Source organism: Sorghum bicolor, chromosome 2, assembly GCF_000003195.3.
Source record: "Sorghum bicolor cultivar BTx623 chromosome 2, Sorghum_bicolor_NCBIv3, whole genome shotgun sequence".
NCBI lineage: Eukaryota > Viridiplantae > Streptophyta > Magnoliopsida > Poales > Poaceae > Sorghum > Sorghum bicolor.
Window position 1 is genome coordinate 65,174,281 of NC_012871.2, and position 23,054 is coordinate 65,197,334.

Below are 23,054 nucleotides of genomic sequence, written 5' to 3' on the forward strand. Positions count from 1 at the left end.
TGGCTAGGACCCATGCCTAAAATATGTGGCCAATTTGCAAGATCCATAAAGTTTTTTATGTAGCTTTCCTGCTAGGAATGCAACAAGAAATAACTTATATAGGTCACGAGGGAAACATCATACAGACTGCTGACCAAGATCCCTACACGCATTACCTAAAACAAATTTCAGCAACTCTAGCAAAAAAAAAAAAGATCTCCATAAGCATGAATTCAGTATCAACCTAGTCAGTTTGTGTCCATGTAAATTAGTGGCCCCCTTCCATTTAATAATGGTTTGCATCGAAAGCAACTGCAGGACTCTGCAGAAATTCTATTACCTACCAATACCATTAACCTACACTACAATTCATCTCTTGTGCAAATCGCAGTAATATACTCAAGATCAAAAGCATCATTGCAGCTATAGTAATTTGGCATGCATACATATGCTGCAGAGGAGGCTTCATGCCCAATAAACAGATTATCTTAAGGGTGTATATTAAACAGGAAGCGCAGCACAGGCACTTAGGCACACACAAGACCACAACACAGACACAATAGGACACTCGTTTTCCTACACAAGCATCCAGAGTTAACAGGTCCTAACTTCCCCAGAAGATCCAACAACTAAACACGTATGTACAAAAGAGTGAAAAGGGTAAGGCAGACATTTGGCAAAACACCGCGAGGGACAAAAAGGTCAACCTAAGGTGTACATGTAACCCAGAGCTATGGATGAAAGTAAGGGTCCTCCTTGTTCTGATAAATTGCAAACAGTTGCTTTGAGTAATGTGAAGCCATCATGTGACAGAACTCAAGAGCATAACGATCATACTCTCCTAAGTCTGAGATGGTCTTCTTCACTGGACCATACAGATCACCATCCAGAAGAAATTCGGCTATACCAGATGCCCTGCAATGAACAGCAGAGTGTAATCAAATGGCAGTCAATTGAGCACACGAAAAACATCCCTTAGTGCCTGTCATTTCATTCTACTTCACTCTTTAAAGTGGAATATTACAGTAGACTTGGAGCTACACAAAATTCATGCACCTTGTTGAGCAAGTTAATAGCAATGAAATTTCCCCTCAACTGAAACTTTTTAGATGAACAAAAATCATGGCTGATCATTTTGAGAATTACCATGGTCAACTTAATGAGTCTATATACAGGTTATTTTGGTTAATTTACAATGTCCAAGTGCAACCAATGTTCATTAATACATCGGTCGCAATACAGAGCTAGTAATTTATTATTGACTACTAACATGAAATTTAACCATATTTAGCAATTAGTAGTTCAATCTGCATAATGAACCTTGCTAACCTACAGTACATGAGGGGAAAAAAAAGGTATCAGTAGTGCTTCAGAAATGAAACTAAACAGTAAACACAAATAAATAGAGCACACACACAGTTGACTTTCCAACCAACCACTAACTAAATCCTTCCTTCACCAAAAGGAAAAGGTGTGAAATAAATATATGTACGCAAGGTTCCTACAATGCTGAAATTAAAGTCCCGGCTGATGTCGTCCCCTTGCTTCTTTTGACAAGCAATAAATCTGCCAGAAAATCAATTAAATAGCTAGCGCAGCAAGACAATGAGGTGTATATGCACATACCTTGGGGCATGTATCTGGCTAAATCCCTGCTTGTTATGAACAATAGTGGCCTTATGCATTTGTTCCTCTTCGGTTTGCTTCCGATAGAGGGCGCAAACAGCCTTCAGGCAGAGCTCGGGATGTTCATCGAATGCTGCTAGCATATCTCCCTCAAATTTCCAGTCTTTATCTTTGTTTTTACGGCCTATGCAAGCTATAACATCTGCATAGTCTACCACACTGTCAGACTCTTCTGATCCTGTAGAGGATTCTTCAATCAGAACAGATGTACCAGACACTTGCGGTTCGTCGCAGGATTCTTCAGCAGATTCAAAAGCATTTTCTGAAGAATCCTCATCATTTATGAAATCCTCCATATCATCATCCTCTTCTATATCATCTTCACTCCCTTCACATTCCTTGGGTTCAACAAAGTTGAGAACCCGGCGTGTAGCTCGTCCCCCTTTAGACTGATTTTTAACCAACCGAGCCGAGCGTCTTGTTGGGGGAGTAGAACACCCTTTTACTTCACCTAATTCATCGTCCTCGTCGTCATCATGGTTGGCCATCTCTTTCCTCATCTTCTTCAGCACCTGACAAATGGGAATCATATCATCCTCATCCTCCCCACTCTCAATCTGCGCCGGTGAAGCAGCCTTCGAAGTAACCACATCAACACCCTCAGTGGCATCCTCATCGTCACTGTCACAGATTCCGCAAAATCGACGCTTCTTGCTGGGCTTACCACCTTCCCCCGGATCATCAACACCATGCTTACCGTCATTTGCATCCTCATCCTCGCTATCACTGGTGACCAGCCGCGCCGCCGCACGCTTCCTACCCCGTGGCGACACCAAGACATCGTCGTCCTCCAAACCCACACCCACACTGTTTCCCCTGCTGCTTCCACCGCCTCCCTCTGCGACGTCTTCATCCTCGCTCTCTCCGGCCACCGCCCGCACCGCGCGCTTCCGAGGAGTCGGGTCGGCAACGACGCCCTCCTCCTCCGGGCTTCTCCCCTTGCTGCTGGCATCAACAGTAACCCTAACCCCCTCTTCTTCGTCGTCACTGACCTCAATTACATCGCACGCCACACTCCCGCCCGGCTTCTCGGCTGACTCGCGCTTGCTCCCGCGTAGAAGAAACCCCGCCAACCGGCCAGATTTCGGATCCTCGTCGCCTGCAGCAAGACACGCCAGCGCCTTTCTCCATCGCGCGTTCTCGGCTTCGAGGAACGAGACCCTGGCCTCCAGTTCCGCGACGCGAGAGGACTTGGCGGCGAGCTCGGCATCGAGGGCCCGGAACTTCGCTGCGACCCCCGCGGCGTCCATCGCCGGCGGCGCAGAACCGTTGGGGTTTGGGGGGGAGCGAAACGGACGGTGTCGGCTGAACGCTCTCGAGTCTCGATAGCGACAAAGTTTTTCTCGCCTTTGGGGTTAACAAGAAGGGCAGCGAGTTGGGCCTGGAGGAACAGGCCCGTCTTTTTGCTGGGCTGGACGAACGCCTCCACCATGATCCATTGTGGGTTCGCGGCTGCACAATATATGGATCAAGTTGTTTTATTTGGTTTTGGATTGGAGATAGGTTTGGAGTTCTTGATAGAATTTCATACAAAACCTGACCATGTACCTATATATTTTAGTTGTCCAGATCATGTACGTGTCTTTATATTCGATAGAAATTCCATTTGTTAATGTATTTGATTTGAGTTGTACAGACCATGTATGTATCAATACAGATGGAGGGCACCCACCTGGTTTGGATATATATGAGAAACGTAGGACACGATCTAATACGTATTGTAATCGGACTCTTCTATATTGATCATTGCTAGACGCGATATATTAATCTCCTATGAGCATGGGTCATATAAGTCTTGGTAGAAGAAACTCTGCATTATGTCCGGTTTAGTTAGGGGACCATGGACAAAAAGAATAGCCTGAAATTTTGCCTAGATATAGATATAGAATGCCCAGCTCACAATGGTATTATGAAACTCTCCCGACAGTAATGCTGTTCTCAATCTGACGGATCGCCAATATCCATGTCTCTTGGAGTCTTGGGCCATTTTTCCATGCCTCCATCATGGTCATGGGTAGTTCTTCGTTTGCGAGTGTGAAGTTGCAGCACCCCAAACATTCGATCACAATGCGATGGCACCTGACAGGAAAATGTTTCATGCGCGTGCATGACGCGCTCAGATAGGCATAACGCAACAGGATCTCGATATAAGAGACCTCAGCAAGAAGTGCCATCATACGGACATGTAGCTATCTATGTATACTGTTATTACCAAACATGTGCAAGAGAAACAAACATGTGCCAACATACAGCAACAAGAGGTTGCATGTGCAGGTGCCTTCAGTTAACTGCTTGAAGTAGAGAGAAGTGATCTGGGGGTCGATGTTTAGTGTGGCGGGGGATTTAGGTTGATAGGAGAAGATGGAACCAGTTACTATGAAAAAGGCGAGCTGAGTGCTTATCATATTAGGTATTTCTTCTAGACATTACCCTCCCAAAGGCACTCAACAGAGGGACTACCGTCACTGCGATTCTTTGTTGATGGCGCATGCAGTAAGAGGTCCCGGAGATGAGCTGGTGGATGGAGGCCCATGGCTGAGGCTCGCTCCCAGCGCTGAAGCCGAGTAACACCAATGCATGGGCCAAATTTCATGTCCATGTCAAACTGACGCAGCTGCTCTTCTTGATCACCAAAATCATCTGCAGAAATATTACCACGAGCAACAGGCTTAGGGTATCAAAATGGAAAAAGAGCTTGAGATAGCACTGATATATGAGTATAATTAAAAAAGAACTTCTACACTTCCCCACAAAGTGAGGAGCACAGAAATTACTCCTATCATCCTGTGACCCTCCTCAGCAAGTAGCAAGAGTACCTTTGAGATCCCAGGAGCCATGAGAAACTAGAGCTGATGTCTGAGCAGTATCTGGGGCGCCAACAGAGGCCCCACCAGTGTACTGCTGTGTCTTCTTCTTCGAAGATGCTGCTGCCTTGGTCACACCTCCTTTCTTTTTCTGCCGGTAAAAATCTTTCACACCACCAGACGACATGTTTCTCTATTCTTCAGTCCTGCAAGTGTTTCCTTGTCAATTCCTTCCAGCAGAAATTTGAAATCAGACCTACTCTAGAATTTATTTATTTATTTTTTGGTTGAAAGATGTATATACTCCTACACTACAAGTGTGCACGCAGAGAGCCACCAGAAATCTTTACATTCAGAGCTCTAGTCCTGCACACTAAGCATGGTATTGTGTAAATAAAGAACTGAATATGGGCAGCCTGTAGGTAATGAAACACTGTCCCAGTCATTGTTTACAAAGCTGCTAGCATCATTGTGGTATAACCGTATAACCAATATGCATATAATAGTCAGCCCTCAGGTAGCGAAACATTGGTCCAGTCACTGTTCACAAAGCTGTTAGCATCATTGTAGTAGAGCCAAATGCATAGTGAGATCTAATGTAGCAATCATCTAATATTAGCATCATAGATATGCATGGTCACTTGGATACAGGCCCGTCTCATATGGGGTGCAGGCAGTGCGACGGCTTGGGGCCCATGAGTATACCCATCTATAGTATATGTATTCAGGTTCATACGGTTCATTTGATTATCCTGCAACTATTCTGCTTAGCCAGCGCTTCGTATCACGCATGACGCGTCCCTTCGAGTCGCGACTTCCTTGCCCTGGACGCGGTGACGGCGTGCTGCTGCGCCGCTGCGGGCCTGTGGTCGCTCCAGCGTTCCTTAGGCCTGGCATTCCCCGGTGGATCAATCCCCAATCCGTCATCCGTAAGACCGTGATCGTATAGCATTCCCCATTCGGCCATCCCTTGACTTTGACACAGCGAATGCCAGACCGAAGACGGAACTCCGTAAATAATTTCAGTTCAGTTAGGGCCTAGCTGCCTGCACTACTTTTCTAAATTTCTATTCAATATTTTTTTAAAACATGTTAGATGTTGTCTAATTAAGAAACATTTGTCTGGTGCTATACATAGTTTTTTTTTCAACTTCAAGTGACCCTGAAGTCAGGGATCAGGAGCATGAACATAATAGTTATTTTACCGTTTTTTTAGCTTCTTTAATGTATTGTCTTTTTTATGAATGCAAGTTAACTCTTATTAATAATAATACTATATACTTCAATCGTAATATTAAAATATTGGATTGTCGGGCCCTTGGTGTATTGCTTGCCCAAGGGCCCTCAAAATTGTTGAGACAGCCCTGCTTGGATATGCATAGCCATGAGTCGATACACCGAGACCAAGCAAGCTAAGATCATCATTAGTGACATAATCTACAAACCACACTGAAAAAGGCATGCCTAATTCCTAAACACTCTTTCTGAGCTCACTGCAAGCACATGTGTGTACCTCAATAGAAGGCAGTGGGATTGACGCTCTGGAATACATACATACAGGGCAAAAAAACAAGAAAGAACGATTTTGCAGAATGTCAATCATCATGCTCATGTCACCAACACAACATTAGAAATGTTCCTCGGTCGCCAATCCATTGCACTTCCACTTTCCAGGGCGTGGAATGGGTGTTCAGTTGAATCCCCATGTCTTTTCAAATGAAATTGCAACCCTACCTTAACTGGGAACCAAGATTCCAAGAACCTAGGGCGCTAAAAGACACCGGCGGAGCCAAGGCCCGGCCTCCCTGGGCAGCTGGCCGGGCTCCCACGGGAACAGCAGAGGCGGGAGGGGAGAGGGAGGTGCGTACGCAGGGTCGTCGGCCGGTGCGCGGAGGACGCAGGCGAGGGCGCGAGGCGACTGGCGACAGAAGGTGGGGGGAGCCGCCGACGCCGCCGCCGAGCCTGGGACTGCCCCTCCGTCGCTGGACGCCGCCGAGGGGGAGCCGCCGACGCGCGGAAGATCCGATCCTTGGCACCGAGCCTGAGCGCGAGTGGGGGAGGAGCAGAAGATCTGCGCCGAGGGACAGAGCCTGAGCGGCGCTGCGAGGGAGATGAGCGTCGGCGCTGCGCTAGGAGCCGGCGGTGCGTGGCATTGATGGGCCACTAAATAAAAGCCCATACAATTTTTTTTCTCTTTTCTTTTTCTTTTTTTTTGAGCAACTTCTATTTTTTTCTAACATCTTTTGATGAATTAGCACCTATATAATTAATATATATATATCATCACACTATAAAAGAGCGAGTTTTTTTTAGAGAGTCTCCCTATGTAATAACCGTTCGATCTAGACTTCGTGCTATATGAGCCATCCATCATACGTGATCTTACATCTTACATGTATATAAGATGTAAACGTGTATAACTCAATCTCACATCACATATGTACAGTCCTAAACAGACTCTACGATCTTGCAAAATTTCAATATGACTCCTAATGTGACACGGCTCTTTATAACAAATATATAACAAAACGAGAAGAGGCAACCAACAAGACAAAACAAAAAATCAAGCACGTATTCATTCAGGGTCTACATGACCAGACCGATTCTTGGACTCCAATATAAAATACATCAACAGAAAAACATATCATCAGGAGAAGCATATCTTCCAAGAGGGAACTACTAAAACAATGGAAGAAAAAGAAACTTCTACGGTGCTAAGTGAATTTTGAAAAGATAAACTCTTCAATTTTTATTGTATTGTAATATGCTATACATAAGTTATCACTCATGAAAAATATGATTCTTATTACAGGAATACATATTTTCTTACATGAATACATATTTTCCTTTCATATTTTATTTTGCTTGGAAGTAAAATCTGACTCTTAGACTTCTTATTGCGTGCAAACAAATAGAGGAAATAAAAAAACCAAAATAAAGAGAAAAGAAAAAAACAGGATGGATACAGTACCATGACTCAATGAACGAAAAACCAAAGTGAAAAAATAGGATAGATATTTTGTGTTCATATCCCTAGAAAATAAAATTGAATTGTCCTATATAAAATAAAGAATGATGTTAGGCTCACTCTAAGATGAAAAATTTTAAAATTACTAAACTAGAAATATACCTTTATTAAATACTGACAACACAATTAATATTTTCACTGTATTTAAATTAGATCCTAAAGACACGTGCGTGTCGCACGTGCATATTTGCTAGTAACAATATATGTTAGAGATTATATTAATGTTCCCAGGGCCCAATCACATAACATTGTGACATAATAATTTCTCTAAAAATATTTTTTTAAAATACAAACCCTATTAGAAGAAATTATGAAAAATTTCCCTCACACATTTCCTATATAAAAGGAAAGAGGGGAGATAGACAAAACTTATGTATTCATTTGCTCTTTCTCAATTGCTCTCCACTCTCTTCTTTATTTATTCCATTTAATATCAAAATTGTAATGTCTACTATATCACAGAACTCTTAAGTGATTAGGAACGCTTGAGCATGCTTAAACTTAGTCAGCGAGTCACTGTTCTCTTAGCACTTAACCCCTCTTATAATCTTTCATCATGTTTTTCTTGTTAGTATTACTATGACATTACGCCCAGACTTTATAAAACTTTTGGCTTCGCCACTACTAAAAGACGAAGATGACGAACCTATAATCTAACAATGGATGGATCAACTGGAACGGCAGCAGGGGCGGACCACATGGATCTACCCATCTATACTATTTTTTTTCAATATACACTTGAGATGAGATCAAATCCGATTACAAATAGCCAAAGAGTTAGGGTTCGGGTGTACGGTTCCCCATAAGAACGCAGGAGAAAAGGTACACATACCCTGTGGGTGCTCGTCGCCGGCGACGGATGCGACGAAGACCAGGGAAGGGACCGACGAAGGCCTGGTCACCTGGCGTTGGCGTTGGCGTCGGTGGCCGCCCAGTTGCGCAAAAGGGAGGGACAGAGCGTGAGAAGTGGGAAGCGAGGACTGAGGAGTGGGGACTGAGGCCTTGTTCAAAATCCAAAATTTTTCAAACACATATAATTTTATGGTACATATATAAAGCATTAGATATAAATAAAAAATAATTAATTATACAGCTATAATTTGCAATATAAATTATTTGAGCCTAGTTATTCTACGGTTGAATAATAATTATCAAATATCTACCCATCTATACTATTTTTTTTCAATATACACTTGAGATGAGATCAAATCCGATTACAAATAGCCAAAGAGTTAGGGTTCGGGTGTACGGTTCCCCATAAGAACGCAGGAGAAAAGGTACACATACCCTGTGGGTGCTCGTCGCCGGCGACGGATGCGACGAAGACCAGGGAAGGGACCGACGAAGGCCTGGTCACCTGGCGTTGGCGTTGGCGTCGGCGGCCGCCCAGTTGCGCAAAAGGGAGGGACAGAGCGTGAGAAGTGGGAAGCGAGGACTGAGGAGTGGGGACTGAGGCCTTGTTCAAAATCCAAAATTTTTCAAACACATATAATTTTATGGTACATATATAAAGCATTAGACATAAATAAAAAATAATTAATTATGCGGCTATAATTTGCAATATAAATTATTTGAGCCTAGTTATTCTACGGTTGAATAATAATTATCAAATAAAAAAATTATAGATCAAAATTTAAAAAAAAAATTCTTTGGTTGTCACAAGAATGCCACATAATACATGTAGAGACGATTTAGGCCTAGATGTAGACGTATATATGCTTCATTGCAGCCCCTCTTTCTGTCACGCGCAGCTGCAGTTCTAGTCAACATCTACAAACTTGCCTTTAGTTCCAAATTATAAGTCATTCTGACTTTCTTAGAGAGTCAAAATATATCAAATTTAACCAAAATTATAAAGATCGTTGACATCAAATATGTAAACTATGAGGATATAATGAATGAAAAATCCAATTATACTTATTTGATATTATAAATGTTATTCATTTTATCTATATCTCTTATAAAGATAAACACCACTAGTTATTTCTCTTGTCATGCAAAGTGTCCATCAGCATCTACTAGAACATTCCACTACACATATAGCATATTTAGGCCTTGTTTAGTTCACCCCAAAAACCAAAAAAAATTCAAGATTTCGCGTCACATGGAATCTTATGGCACATGCATAAAACACTAAATATAGTAAAAAAACAAAACTAATTACATAGTTTGTCTGTAAATCACGAGATGAATCTTTTAGGCCTAGTTAGTCCATGATGAGACAATAATTGTCAAATAAAAACGTATAATAACCAAAACCAAAAAATTTTGGGAACTAAACAAAGACCTTAACTATCTCACCACGCAAAGTGTCCATATCATCATCCACTAATACATCCAACTAACACATGTCATTATATTTTCATTCAAACTATTCACATTAGCAAATCACATCATTTTTAACATATATTGTTGTATTACCAATACCATAACACACACACACACACATATATATATATATATATATATATATATATATATATATATATATATCCCGATTCTTAGTGATTAACACTCTAACTTATTTGCATTCTTTCTTCATATCTGCGGCAACACGTGGAAATCCTCATAGTTATATAAATTTGGTCATACTTGAAATATTTTAACTCTTCAAAAAAGTCAGAATGACTTATGATTTGAAATTGAGGGAGTATATAATATATAAATTAAGCATCAATATTAAAGAAAATAGTTAAAAACAAACCCGAGGTTAGTTTGGATGGAACACTGGGATAGCTGCCTAGGCTATCACCAACCTGCAAGAATTGGCCAGGCAAAGCTAAAGTCAGGCATGGTTTGGTTGATGAAAGACAGAGCTTGTAAAAAAGCCGCGTCATTTGGTTGTGTTAGCTTGCCTGGGTTACACTTCGCTTGTCTAAGAGGGTGTTTGTTTGGGGTGTTAAAATTTATCAGGTACTATAGCATTTTCGTTTTATTTGACAATTAGTATTCAATAATAGACTATTTAGTTCAAAATATTCATGTTGCAAATTATTTTCTAGTTGTGTTTTTAATTTTATAAATAGTCTATATTTAGTACTCCATGTATGTGTCCAAATATTCGATGTGATGGGTGATAAAAAAATAAGCTCCAACCAAACATGGCCTAAGAGTGACAAGATTATCTTCATATGAAGAACTTTATTATTAAAGTGATTATTTATATAAGAAGCTTTTCATAGTACGAGAACAAATAAATAAAATATCAGATCTAATATAAAATGGTTAATTATATTTTCAAATGGGAACAACACAATATGAAACAAATGAACTATGAACTTATGTTCCAATTATAAGTAATGAACTTATATGAGCTATAATCATAATCTTTTACATGACGAGTTCTCAAACAATAAGCTAATAAACATTACAACTTAAGATTAGATAATAGTTCACCGATATACAAGATTGTCCCAAGAGTCTGTCATGTATCTCTCTGACCATCAACTTCGGCAGCACCTAATTAGCATGTAGTCATGCATAGTACTGATTCCAAAAGGGTGCAGCAGAAACAGACCCCATCAACCATAATCAAAAAATCATCTAGCTACTGTGAAGCATAATCAGTCATCACCAAGATCAACACTAGATAAATATTTGAACACCCAACGCTCAAAGTATTATTGATTCATATTTGTAAGAAAGCTACAATGAACTTGTTGGCTTATAAAGGTGCATTCCAACTGCAAGCCTATCATCTGGTGCCATTGCGATCTTCTTGAGCATATCCCATAGAGGGCCATTAGGGTCTGGAGGAGGTGCAACCTACATTTGCAAGGTTCTGTTGGATACCACGCAAAGTATTTGGTTATCTTGACATCCATATCGTCATCGTCACAGACAGGAGACGGTTTTGTGTTGGACTTGCTAGCCCTACCAACCTTTGCAGCAAGCAGGTAGCGTATTAAACTTTTCGGCCCTTTTAATTTTTCTCTTGTTAAGCTTCATGAACTCGACACTAGATGAAGAAACTTGACTGCTAACTGCAGCAAGGGCAACCACCTCCTAACAATCATCACTATCAGACTCTAGTTTGTCTGAGTCTTGCCAATGTGCATCATTTATGTTATCATATATAGTTAGCCATATCATTCAGCATCCAAGTCTTTCGTGACTTGGTTTGGATCAGCTATATTGTAATGGTCTTGCATAAAAGAACCATATCAGTTGTGCATCTATCAAGACCTCACTGAAATACTGGCTTACGATCTTGCCGAATCTCTTGAAATATAAGGCAATTACACAATTTCTCAATTTATGGTCAACTATATGCAGAAACATAGCTAATTGTTCTTCGACTGAGACATGTATAGTATTTCTTAGTAGACTGGAATCATGCAGTTGGGAGAAAAGCTTCCAAAACACAGTTTTCCTCATCTGAAATGAGCTGAACAATGGTGCTCAACAAACTGCCCCGAGGAGGAAGAAAGGGTATTTAGAGGTGGTTGACTAAAGAGAACCACCTCTCTTGATACATTTGTAGGGGAGATTCTCTTAAGGAATCGTCTTTGGGCAATTTTATAAAGAGGACCGCCCTTGAAAATGGATCTTTAGAGACGGTCCTCTTGACACAACCGCCCTTAAAAATAGAACTATTTCTAGAGATGGTTTTCTTAATGGAGCGATCCCTAAAAATTGATCTTTAGAGGTGACCGCGAAGCTACATTGCCCTCAAAGTGGTTAGAGGCGGCGTGCTAGTTAAACCACCTCTGATAGAAATAGGTGGCGTCTAAAAATCTTTTCTATGCTAGTGGAAGTTGATGGATACAGTTTGATCTATTCCATTATATAGTTCATCTAGCCTTGTCTGCCTCACTAAATCTCTACTCACCAAAGGCCCATATTTTATTGGCGGTCTTCGAAGACGTCGAAGTTGCCGCTATTTAAAAATGGCAATGACAATTGATAGAACACTTAACATCGGAGCTATTTGCTAGATAACATAATTGGAAACGTGGTTTTAAACTTTTTATCCATTTAAGCATCATATATGAGAAAATTTAAGAAACAAGCGAACTGGTAGTTCACATTAGGTATATATATTCTCTTTGTTTACAAAAGAATACAATTATAGTAAATACTATTAGCATTTATGTCTCCAAATAAATTTATTATGAATATATATATTTTATAACGAACCTAACGGTATTTATTTTGCATCTAGAATAATAGTACCTTTTTATATAAATTTATTCAAAATTCAAACAGTTTTGACTTCTCGAAATGCTAAAATTACATTGTTTTGTGGTCGTCATTTTCTAAAGTAACGTGTATAGAGTTACTACTTTAATCAATATACATATGCCACTCACTTTCTAATCCTTCAAAGATAAATGTGTACTTACGCCTTGTTTAGATGCGAAAAGATTTTGGTTTTACTACTGTAGCACTTTCGTTTGTTTGTGGCAAATATTGTCTAATATAGACTAACTAGGATCAAAAAATTCGTCTCGCGATTTACAGTTAAACTGTGCAATTAGTTTTTATTTTATTCTATATTTAATACTTCATATATGTGTCGAAAGATTCGATATGATAGGGAATCTTAAAAACTTTTTAGTTTTACTAGGCAGCATGCCCGTGCGTTGCTACGGGACAGCTAAACTTTTGTAAAAAAACACATGGATCGCACGATAAGATAACAATAAAATTAAATACCGACGTTAAAGTGGCATTCAATCTAAAAAAAATTCATAAAATTAACACAGTCACGAAGAACACGACGTCGCAAGATCACAAACATGATGAAGGCAGTGGAGATGATAGATGTGGAAGGCGAGCGACGATCAACATGGGCATTGTTTTCTACTATGATGACATGACGTAACGATGTCGTTGTTCATTTTGTAAGGTGGCATTTTTATAAAGAACCATTCGTGTTGGTCCATAGGGAGTGTCATTTAGATGAAACGGGTAGGGTGCCAGGGCAGGACCACAAGGGTCCGCAAACCGATGACATGATGTTTTTGTCGTACGATGTGGCTATTCACCTGACCAGTAAACCAAAGTACAAATGTCTGTGGTTATGTGAACTTTTGTAACCATCACTTGTTTGAGTGTACTTTGCACACTTGAGTGCTTATCTTCGCTGAACTCTGAAAGAAAATTACAAGAAGAATCTCCAAACTTTGTATCTTTTTTTTTTTTGCAAACAGCTATAATCTCAGGGAGTTTACATTGTTCCCCTTCCATGGTAGACACTCTCAGCAATGAGTCAATGACAATGATCTTCTTCCATGGTCTATGTCCATGGCTGACCACAAGCTATCTACTCAATGACCTCTTCCAAATGAGCAGGGACTGCAATAGTACATTTTTTATGGTGACTCATCTGCTATAGCAAAATCAAGGTGTAGGATCCCAGGTTGAGGCATTAGTGGTATTTGAGGTACAACTGCAAGTGCACTGCAAACATGGACAGTAGAACAAAGTTGGTCTACAAGAGAACAGCGCATTTTCAATTAAATGACATTAGTATAAGATCAGTTACTCATTAAGAAAACTTTGAGAGCTCAAAGCTGTCACTCTAACTCAGACCCAAGTGGAATGAAACAGTGAAATCCACATAAAATTCACCAAAAAAATACACGATAAATCAAAACTTGTAATATATATTACCAGGGCATTTCAGTGATAAGTTTCCTTTAGATGCTGGATATAATCTGTTGGAAATTAAATCATTCCTTTATTTAATGATAAATAAGCATGAGCAATATCAATGATTAAAATGCAGGCATTTTAGTCATAATTTTCACTTCCGTCGCCTTTTCTTTTCTTATTTTTGGTTTCTATTTTTTTCTGCATTCATTTAATTCTTCTTTTTTTGCAGTCTGCTTGGATATTATCATCCACTATAGTAACATGCTTTCTTTTTCTGTATACCATCACTATATATCTAAACGAATATTATGACAAGATATTAAGCAAATGAAAACAATAATTAGAAAGGTATACAAAAAGTTAATTGTGTAAATAATATTTTTAGGATTACATGGTTGTTGTTCTAAAAACACTTTACAAAAAAAATGAAAAAACAAAGATTATGTATATGACACATACCTTTTAATTGGTTGCTGAAGTGTTCCATGTATCAATGCACAACCTTTAGATCAAATGGAATAATAGGTTGATATTTACAGTTATATATTTATTCTTGTTCAGAACATATGAAAGAGATATGAAATCTCTGTAGAAACTTTAAGAAAGTTTAATCCTACAAAAATGATAAATAATATTGCAAATTTTAAGATATTTTGTCGATGAATAAATCATCAGAGACTCTTGCTAGAACTGCCGGCCGGCGGCTGTCCGCAAATCTGATTCAAGAATTAGTTCTTGAAATGCGATTATAGTGGTCAGAGGAGTTGGAGGCGCCTGTCGTCACTATCCACTGGACTGCCTGCCGCTACCGGCGGCCGCCGCCTGCAAGATGGTTGTCGTCGGCTTGTAGCAAGTCACGACGTCGCTGCCGTCGCCTGCTTTGCCAGTGCCTCTACTCGGCAAGTCGGCTTCGACGCAGTGTTGTTCGTTGCTGCTGCGACTGCTGGAGTCCGCGGCTGGCCTCCTCGACTTGGCCTGGACACGGTGGTTCAGTGGTCTGGTGCAGCAGCGACTTGGCGACGGCGCAATGGTCCGTTGCAGCGTCGAGTGTTGAGTGGGGATTGCACCGAGTCGTTGCGCTGATGATGGAGCTCAAACGTAGGTGCTCGGATGTGGAGCGGGGTCGCACGGAGGAGGATCGGTGGTCGCACGGAGGAGGAGACGCGCTGATCGCGATGAAGGAGACAGGCGTACGTTTCCTTTTGTGTTTCCTTCAATTTCGTCCGTGGAGCCGCGCCGTGGGATCGCAAGGGGAGAGAACGCTGAGGTTACACCAAACAAATGTCGCACGAAAAAAATGTCTTCCTTTTATTCTTTTTAGTTGTATAGGAGAGTAGGAGATAGGGTGAACTAAACAAGGCCACCATTGGATGTCAGTACGCACATGCTAAAAAATCGATCTGATTATCATAGAGAGAAATCATCTATGTACGCACATGCTAAAAAAATACTAGAGTCTCACATGCTACAAGAAAATCGATCTGATTATTATCGTAGAGAGATGCATCTGTATAGAAAAAAAAAACCCTGCAGCCATATCATCTGGGCATAAACAAGAAGATCTCAGATCAATCAAGAAAAATAGAAACGGAAAAATCGGGCGTGCTGCCTGCCCAAGTGGCCAGGCAACTCCAGGCACGATGAGCGAATCAAATAGACCCCCTTTTTTTTTATGGCGATTAAATCAAATAGACCCTCTTTCTCTTCTCCTCCTACTCTGATTTAACTCGTTTTCCACCCGCTCTCGTGATTTTGCATGATTTTGTGTTTGATTTCTCCATGGATCTGAAAGCGACCGGCCGGCCGCTCGGGCTCGGCCATACCTGCTGCCGTCATCTCTCGCGCAAGCCGTCCCGTACGTTTCCGCCGCCGACTTTCCAGAAGCCGGAGCAGGTCAAAAGGCCCGACGGGACGACCGACCGGCCTCGCGGAGTCGCTGCTCCGGTGCTCCCCTCCCTCCCCTGGTGGCTTGCGCTCCAATCCCAGACCCCACCCCACGCGGCATGTGGCGCACCACGGCACCACGCACGCCCTGACGTAGGCCGCCGCTGCACTGCAGATGCGCGGTCGTCGGCTCCGGCTCGCGGAGGCGAGAACGGCGAACCAGCCCGTGTCTCTGTTCCCTTTCTTCCCTTTAAAAACACGGCAAAAAAAAAGCTAGCCGGTTACGCTACCGAACCGAACGGCTCGGCACGCGGGCACGGGCGCGGGGTCGCACCGGAAAAGCACGAGCAGAGCAGACCTGACGTCTCCAGACTGCAGGAGCATCATCAGTCGAGGAGGAGGAAGTGTGGGGGGGGGAAAGGGAAACGTGCGCGTCGTATGCGCCTCGCTGCCGTCGCCAGGACGACCAGGATGGCAGCCGAGGAGATGAGGCGGGCCTCGGCCTCCGCGGCGGTCGCGGCCACGACGGAGGCGGCGCCGGCGCCGGCGCAAGCGGGGTCCAGGTGGGCGCGGGTGTGGCCGAGCGCGCTCCGGTGGATCCCCACCTCCACGGATCGCATCATCGCCGCGGAGAAGCGGCTCCTCTCGATAGTCAAGTACGACCTCGCCCCCTCCTCCAATTTTAGCAAAGTAGCAGCTGAATACTGTGTGGATTTGGTACTTCAGGCTTTTTCATTTCGCTGGTGCGGTACAGCTAGCTAGTTCATTTCGCCCATCAGTTCATCAAAGAGTACTCTTTATCAAATTGCGTGTCAATTGGTACAAAGTTCAGGCTCTTGACCGGAATAGATGCACGATCGCTTAGCTTGGAAATACATTGCATTTGCGCCGGTGCTAATTCGGCGATCGGTTGTTGGTTCATCTGTAGCCTAGCCCGGCTAAGAATAAAATAACTGAAATGTTGCGGACTATTGCGTGCCTTTGCCATTTCATGAAGTCTGACTGGGCTATTGCTGCTGTTTCACTGCAATCTGCTATTAGTGCTGAAATTAACTGCTAGCTAAATGCGAAGCTGCAAAGTTATCGAGCAAACAGTTTATGAGTTCTACTAACTGAAATGTTGGGGACTCAAAATCATACCTGTAAGTTTTCTAAAAAAGAAAAATCATAACATTGTCACTTAAGTACTCTCATTCATCTGAACCTAGTGGTTGTAAGCACACGGTTGCTTCTGATTATAATGAAATGTTGCAAGGTGTGTGAAAGAGTGAGGTAGGAAATACACATGCGTTTCTCTTTTGTATTTTGCTGGTACATGACACACCTTTCATTTTGTCTTTACAGAACTGGGTATGTCCAGGAACAAGTCAACATTGGCTCAGCTCCACCTGGGTCAAAAGTAAGATGGTTTAGGTCAGCGAGTGATGAACCAAGGTTCATTAATACTGTAACATTTGATGGCAAGGAGAACGCCCCCACCCTGGTTATGGTCCATGGCTATGGAGCTTCACAGGGGTTCTTCTTTCGAAACTTTGACGCCCTTGCAAGTCGTTTTAGGGTGATTGCCATTGATCAGCTTGGGTAAGTTTTGACAAAAATGGCACAGAATAATTTTTGTTGTTGATCACTATAGGTCTTTAATCAGTAGTGGATTTATCGCAATCAAGAAAAAAATGACTTTATTTAATTATAAAATAACTGGTCCTTATAAATTTTAAAATGTCATGGCATATGGTTTAGCGCCGTCCATTCTCATTTTATCTTCCTCTGATGCATTTGATGGCACTATAGCATTGACGTTTCTCATTCCTTTTGCAGCTGGGGTGGTTCAAGCAGACCTGACTTCACATGTAAAAGTACCGAAGGTTGATACTTCATTCTTTACCTGCACAAGTTTAGATATGATGTTAGTTCTTTTATCATGTTACTGATAACCCACAACTGTCATTGGCTTTTAACTTTCTGCATCATTTATCATGCCATGTTCTCTAATTTTCTGGTGGTATTTTGATATGTTATTTTCTATGAAATCTTAGTGGTTTTAACCATTTTATGAAGCCTAAATAGTTTTATTCCACCAAATTCATATATCGATTCAGTTCTTCTCATATGCTTATGAGTGGTGTAGTAACAAGTTAAAATCTTTTGCCTCTCTTATGGGTGTGTTTGTAAACAGAAACTGAGGCATGGTTCATAGATTCTTTTGAGGAGTGGCGCAAGGCCAAGAACCTCAGTAATTTTATATTGCTTGGTCACTCCTTTGGAGGATATGTTGCGGCAAAGTATGCCCTAAAGGTATGTTCCTAAAACATTTACCACATCCAGTGTCTCCATTTATGCCAATCATCACTAACAACTCAGTCATATTTCAGCACCCTGAACACATTCAGCACTTAGTTTTGGTTGGTCCTGCTGGCTTCTCGTCAGAAACAGACCATAGCTCTGAGTGGTTAACCAAGTTTCGAGCAACATGGAAAGGCATGCTAGTGAATCATCTTTGGGAGTCCAATTTTACTCCCCAAAGAGTTATTAGGTAATCTAAGCTTAGTGCACTTATTCTCTTTCTTTTTGAAGCATTACATATTACAAACTAAAATTTTATGTGACTCTATTTGTTGTTTTGCCCTCCATTCCAAATTGTAAGTTGTTTTAGCTTTGCCCTAAGTTAAATTTTTATAGTTTTATGGCTTTGGCCAAGTAGAAAAATGCATAAACATATACAATATCAAATAAGATTCGGTTAGGTACACTATGAAATATATTTTGATAGCAGACTTATTTTTGAAAGAGTTGGTACCCATTTATTTGATATGTGATAGCCATTTATTTTTTTAAATATATTCTGATAGCACACTCGATTGCTCCAATGGGAAAAATATGTGAGGCTTTGTTGCAAAAACAAAGATCAATGCTCTCTTTTTTTTTTTTGGTAGGTGCTCCTACTTTTTGTGATGTTTATCTGTTTTTCTCGAACAGAGGATTGGGCCCTTGGGGTCCAGGTCTAGTACAAAGATATACCAGTGCCAGGTTTGGTACACGTTCAACTGGTGATATACTAACAGATCAAGAATCAACATTGTTGACAGGTATTTTTTTTGGTTAATAGCTAACGCACTAAATGTGTTATTTCTTATTATACTTGCTCTGAACCTTATTGTTGTTTTGTCATGTATGAAGATTATATTTACCATACCTTAGCTGCCAAAGCTAGTGGAGAGCTGTGCTTGAAATATATATTTTCCTTCGGGGCATTTGCAAGGAAACCTCTTCTGCAGTGGTTAGCTTCTTATACTTATCTACTTATGATTAACTGTTCTCTGATATGATCGTTCACAATACAATATTTAGTCTCTTGAAGTCTTGGAATTCCATCTTTTTGTAAATAATATCCAGGAGCAGAGATGCGGGCCTGCATGATATCTATAAAATATTTTTCATGTCCAAACTAAATTATCACTTCAATTGGGGTGGTTAATTCTAGACGCAACAACTTGTCCAAACTAATGAAATCATCATCTCATTTGGAGTAAATGGAGTCTCTTGATGTATCATGATGTTTTATTGTCCTTTAACTTGCAACAGCGCATCCGATTGGAAAGTGCCGACTACTTTCATATATGGTCAGGAAGATTGGATGAACTACCAAGGGGCTCAGCAAGCACGGAAGGACATGAAAGTTCCTTGTGAAATAATCAGGGTGCCACAGGTAAACTTTCCATGCTGGCAATGTTGCATAGTCACGAATTGCAATTTTACAATACTGGTTCAAGGACTAAACTTTAGTGGTCATGTGCTGCAGAGTGGACATTTTGTGTTTATAGACAACCCTTCAGGGTTCCACTCGGCTGTCTTCTACGCGTGCCGTAATCTTTTATCCCAAAATGGGGAGGAGGGCTTCACATTTCCTGGTGGCCTAATATCTGCATGAAGTGGCATGTTCAACAATCTTATCGTGCCCAACAATAGTTTATATGAAGCAAAGATATACGATGGTGGAAATCTTTGCTCATTTCCACCAATCTGGAAATATTTGTGCCCTCTTCCACCAATTTGTTTGTATACGGATTATGCCGTGTATATATTCTGTGTTGACTGTAAGAAACATAATGTATTAACATTATGTAATGTATGTACGATTCTTTATTTGATTTTCAACTTGCAATACGCAAGAACCACATTATTTCAGTGAACCAGTCTGTTTTGTTAGTAGTAACGCAGAAAGCACCTCTCCATTCCTTCAGAGTTCCGATACTGGCAAGGTAGCATCACTTGGCCAGGGTCAGTCTGATCCTGTTTAAAAAGTTGGTCTTTTTAAAATTCTATATTCCTGTTAAATGGTTTTCTACAAAGTTTCAAGAAATTGTTGCGCAGAGTAACTTTGAACGGCAGTTCACACAACGCAAACCAGCCAACCTCTCTCTCGCCTACTCAAACTTTTGATGAGCCTAAGCCCACATGCCGCTGGTCGCGCGGCTGCACGGGTAGCAGAGCATGGCGGCGGGGGGCGGGCCCTTCGCCGGCCTCGTCGCCGCCACCTCCCGGATTGCTTCCCTCGGCCGCGCGGGCGACGCGGCCTCCGCGCGCGCCGTGTTCGACGCCATGCCGCGGCGCGACGCCGTGGCCTGGAACGCCATGCTCACCGCTTACGCGCGCGCCGGACAGCCGCGCGACGCGCTCGCGCTCTTCTCCCGCGCGCCCGCGCCAGACGCGTTCTCGCTCACCGCTGCACTCTCCGCGGCCGCGGCACTCCGAAGCCCCACCGCCGGAGCGCAGCTGCACGCCCGCCTCCTCCGAGTCGGCCTGCGGGCGCTGCTTCCAGTGGGCAACTCGCTCATCTCCATGTACGCCAAGTGCGCCCGCGCGGAAGACGCCGCGCGCGCCTTCGGTGAGATGCGCGAGCGCAATGCGCTGTCCTGGTGTTCGCTCCTGGATGCCTATGTCGCCTCGGACGACTTGAGGCTCGCACAGGAACTGTTTGATGAAATGCCCAACAGAAACAATGTCGCCTGGAACACGTTGCTTATGGGATATTCACGCAGCGGCAATGCTAACCACTGCTTGCTTCTCTTCAACAAGATGCGAATGGCGGGACTCACCTGTGATGATGCAACACTCTGCATTCTTGTTGATGCTTGCACCGAGCTGGCCAACCCATCTGCTGGCTCTGCAATTCACAAGATTGTAGTGCAGAGTGGATGGAATGCAATGGCCGAGGTCAGTAACTCTCTGATTTCCCTGTATACTAAATTCAGTTTACTTGATGATGCCGTGCGGATCTTTGAGTCCATGGAGGTGCAGACCATTGTATCGTGGAATTCACTGATTGATGCTTACATGAAGCTTGGCTGTGTAGAAAAAGCCACTTCTCTCTTCGGAAGTGTACCTGAGACCAATGTCATCTCATGGACTGCAATGATCGGAGGACTTGCAAGGAACGGCCTTGCTGATGAAGCACTCATTCTATTTGTCGAGATGTTGGCACACGAACACATCCATCCGGATGACTTCACATTTGGGGCTGTGCTGCATGCTTGTGCTACTGCGGCATCTCTAGCAAGTGGAAGGATGGTCCACTGTAGGGTGTTCCAAAGCGGGTTTGTGTCCTACTTGTATGTGGCCAACAGCTTGATAGACATGTATGCCAAGTGCGGGGATTTGGAGGGTGGTACTAATGTGTTCAGTACCATTGTCAACAAGGACCTGGTCTCATGGAACACAATGTTGTTCGGATTTGCTATAAATGGATTGCCCAATGAAGCACTGGTGGTGTACGACAGCATGAAATCCCATGATGTCTGCCCCGATGAGGTGACATTTACAGGCTTACTCACAGCCTGTAGCCACTCTGGTCTTCTGGAGCATGGGAAAACCTTCTTCGAGTTGATGGTGTCTGTTCATGGAATTCAGCCAAAGCCAGAGCATCTGTCTTGCATTCTTGACATGTATGCGAGATCAGGGAACATTACAAAGGCCATGGAGATGCTGGATCGTTATTCAGAAATGATTCAGACACATAACAGCGACATACGTGAAGCTCTGCTTAGCGCATGCTCTTTGGAACACCTGAATTTTAGTGTTGCAAGGAAGGCAGTGAAAGACATGGTGGCGACCAAGTCTGCGGGAGACGTGGGTTATGTCATGCTGTCCAACTTATTCTGCGCCACTGGGCAGTGGAACCAGGCTGAGCGGGTGCGAATAGCAATGGCTGAGTATGGCATCAAGAAATCACCTGGCTGTAGCTGGATCGAGGTCCAAGGTGCTGTTAAAGTTTTTGTATCAGGTGCACAGGATCTTGATCATTCAGGTTGGGATGTTATTAGCTTGTTGGATGGCGAGATGAGAGATATCATGTTTTTCGATGTACAGTCGTATAGGTCATCATAGTGAACCGCATTGAGATTGTTGTTATGTTCCAAATGGGACTTCCTTTGTTTCCGTATATGCTCTACGGCAATGAAGTTCTAACTCAGTGTTGCTAACGAAAGCTCAAGCTAGGTTCTGTTTGTGTTTATATGCTGTGACGTTGTCATCTTGGACATCTTCGCTAAGAATGGACAGCGAAACAATAATAGACTTTGCATTTGATTTCTCTATATTTAAGTGTGCTCTTTACCCTTTATAATTTTCCCTTTAGAAGCTGTGGGATGCAGAGGCCGGGTATTCTCCATAAGAAAAATGTGCTGTGAGTGATGCATGCTAATCCTTCAGAGAGAGAGAGAGAGAGAGAGAGAGAGAGAGAGAGAGAGAGAGAGAGAGAGAGAGAGATGCATGCTAAGGTGTAGTGTAGTATGGCTAATCTGGGTTTTCTACAGAGAGAGTGAAATAAACCTCCCATACACACGATTTCATCAACATCACATGCAATATATGCGATGGCCCAAGAGCCATATCCATCTTTGAACATGAATACAATATGGACTGGTTTATACCTCTACTATAACCTGTTGTTGGAAAGTGCCCGATGACCCAAGGGAAATTCAGAGGTTTAGGCCATCTTTGAGCATGAGTACAATACTTTTGGTTGCCAGTCTTAACTCGCTATGCCTCAGCTTCAGTGACCACAGGAAAAAAAA

The 23,054-nt window shown here is 42.3% G+C and overlaps 4 protein-coding genes across 4 annotated transcripts; 2 read left to right on the forward strand and 2 right to left on the reverse strand.

The window, feature by feature from the left end:
* On the reverse strand, positions 397-3,009 carry LOC8054859 (nucleolin). Its single transcript, XM_002462636.2, has 2 exons — positions 1,606-3,009; positions 397-894 (listed from the first exon to the last, which is right to left on the reverse strand). Exons 1-2 carry the CDS (start codon positions 2,913-2,915, stop codon positions 711-713), a joined length of 1,494 nt encoding a protein of 497 aa, XP_002462681.1. The 5' UTR covers positions 2,916-3,009; the 3' UTR covers positions 397-710.
* Positions 3,826-6,607, reverse strand: LOC8054860 (DNA polymerase delta subunit 4). The gene is made up of 3 exons (XM_002462637.2): positions 6,338-6,607; positions 4,482-4,675; positions 3,826-4,305 (listed from the first exon to the last, which is right to left on the reverse strand). The coding sequence occupies exons 2-3, from the start codon at positions 4,654-4,656 to the stop codon at positions 4,085-4,087; spliced, it is 396 nt and encodes a 131-aa protein (XP_002462682.1). The 5' UTR covers positions 4,657-4,675; positions 6,338-6,607; the 3' UTR covers positions 3,826-4,084.
* LOC8054861 (probable 1-acylglycerol-3-phosphate O-acyltransferase) lies at positions 16,248-20,161 on the forward strand. Its single transcript, XM_002460493.2, has 9 exons — positions 16,248-16,637; positions 17,326-17,562; positions 17,800-17,846; positions 18,158-18,276; positions 18,354-18,514; positions 18,958-19,067; positions 19,159-19,258; positions 19,564-19,687; positions 19,781-20,161. Exons 1-9 carry the CDS (start codon positions 16,420-16,422, stop codon positions 19,907-19,909), a joined length of 1,245 nt encoding a protein of 414 aa, XP_002460538.1. The 5' UTR covers positions 16,248-16,419; the 3' UTR covers positions 19,910-20,161.
* On the forward strand, positions 20,318-22,574 carry LOC8059019 (pentatricopeptide repeat-containing protein At2g36980, mitochondrial). Its single transcript, XM_002460494.2, has one exon. It carries the CDS (start codon positions 20,473-20,475, stop codon positions 22,363-22,365), a length of 1,893 nt encoding a protein of 630 aa, XP_002460539.1. The 5' UTR covers positions 20,318-20,472; the 3' UTR covers positions 22,366-22,574.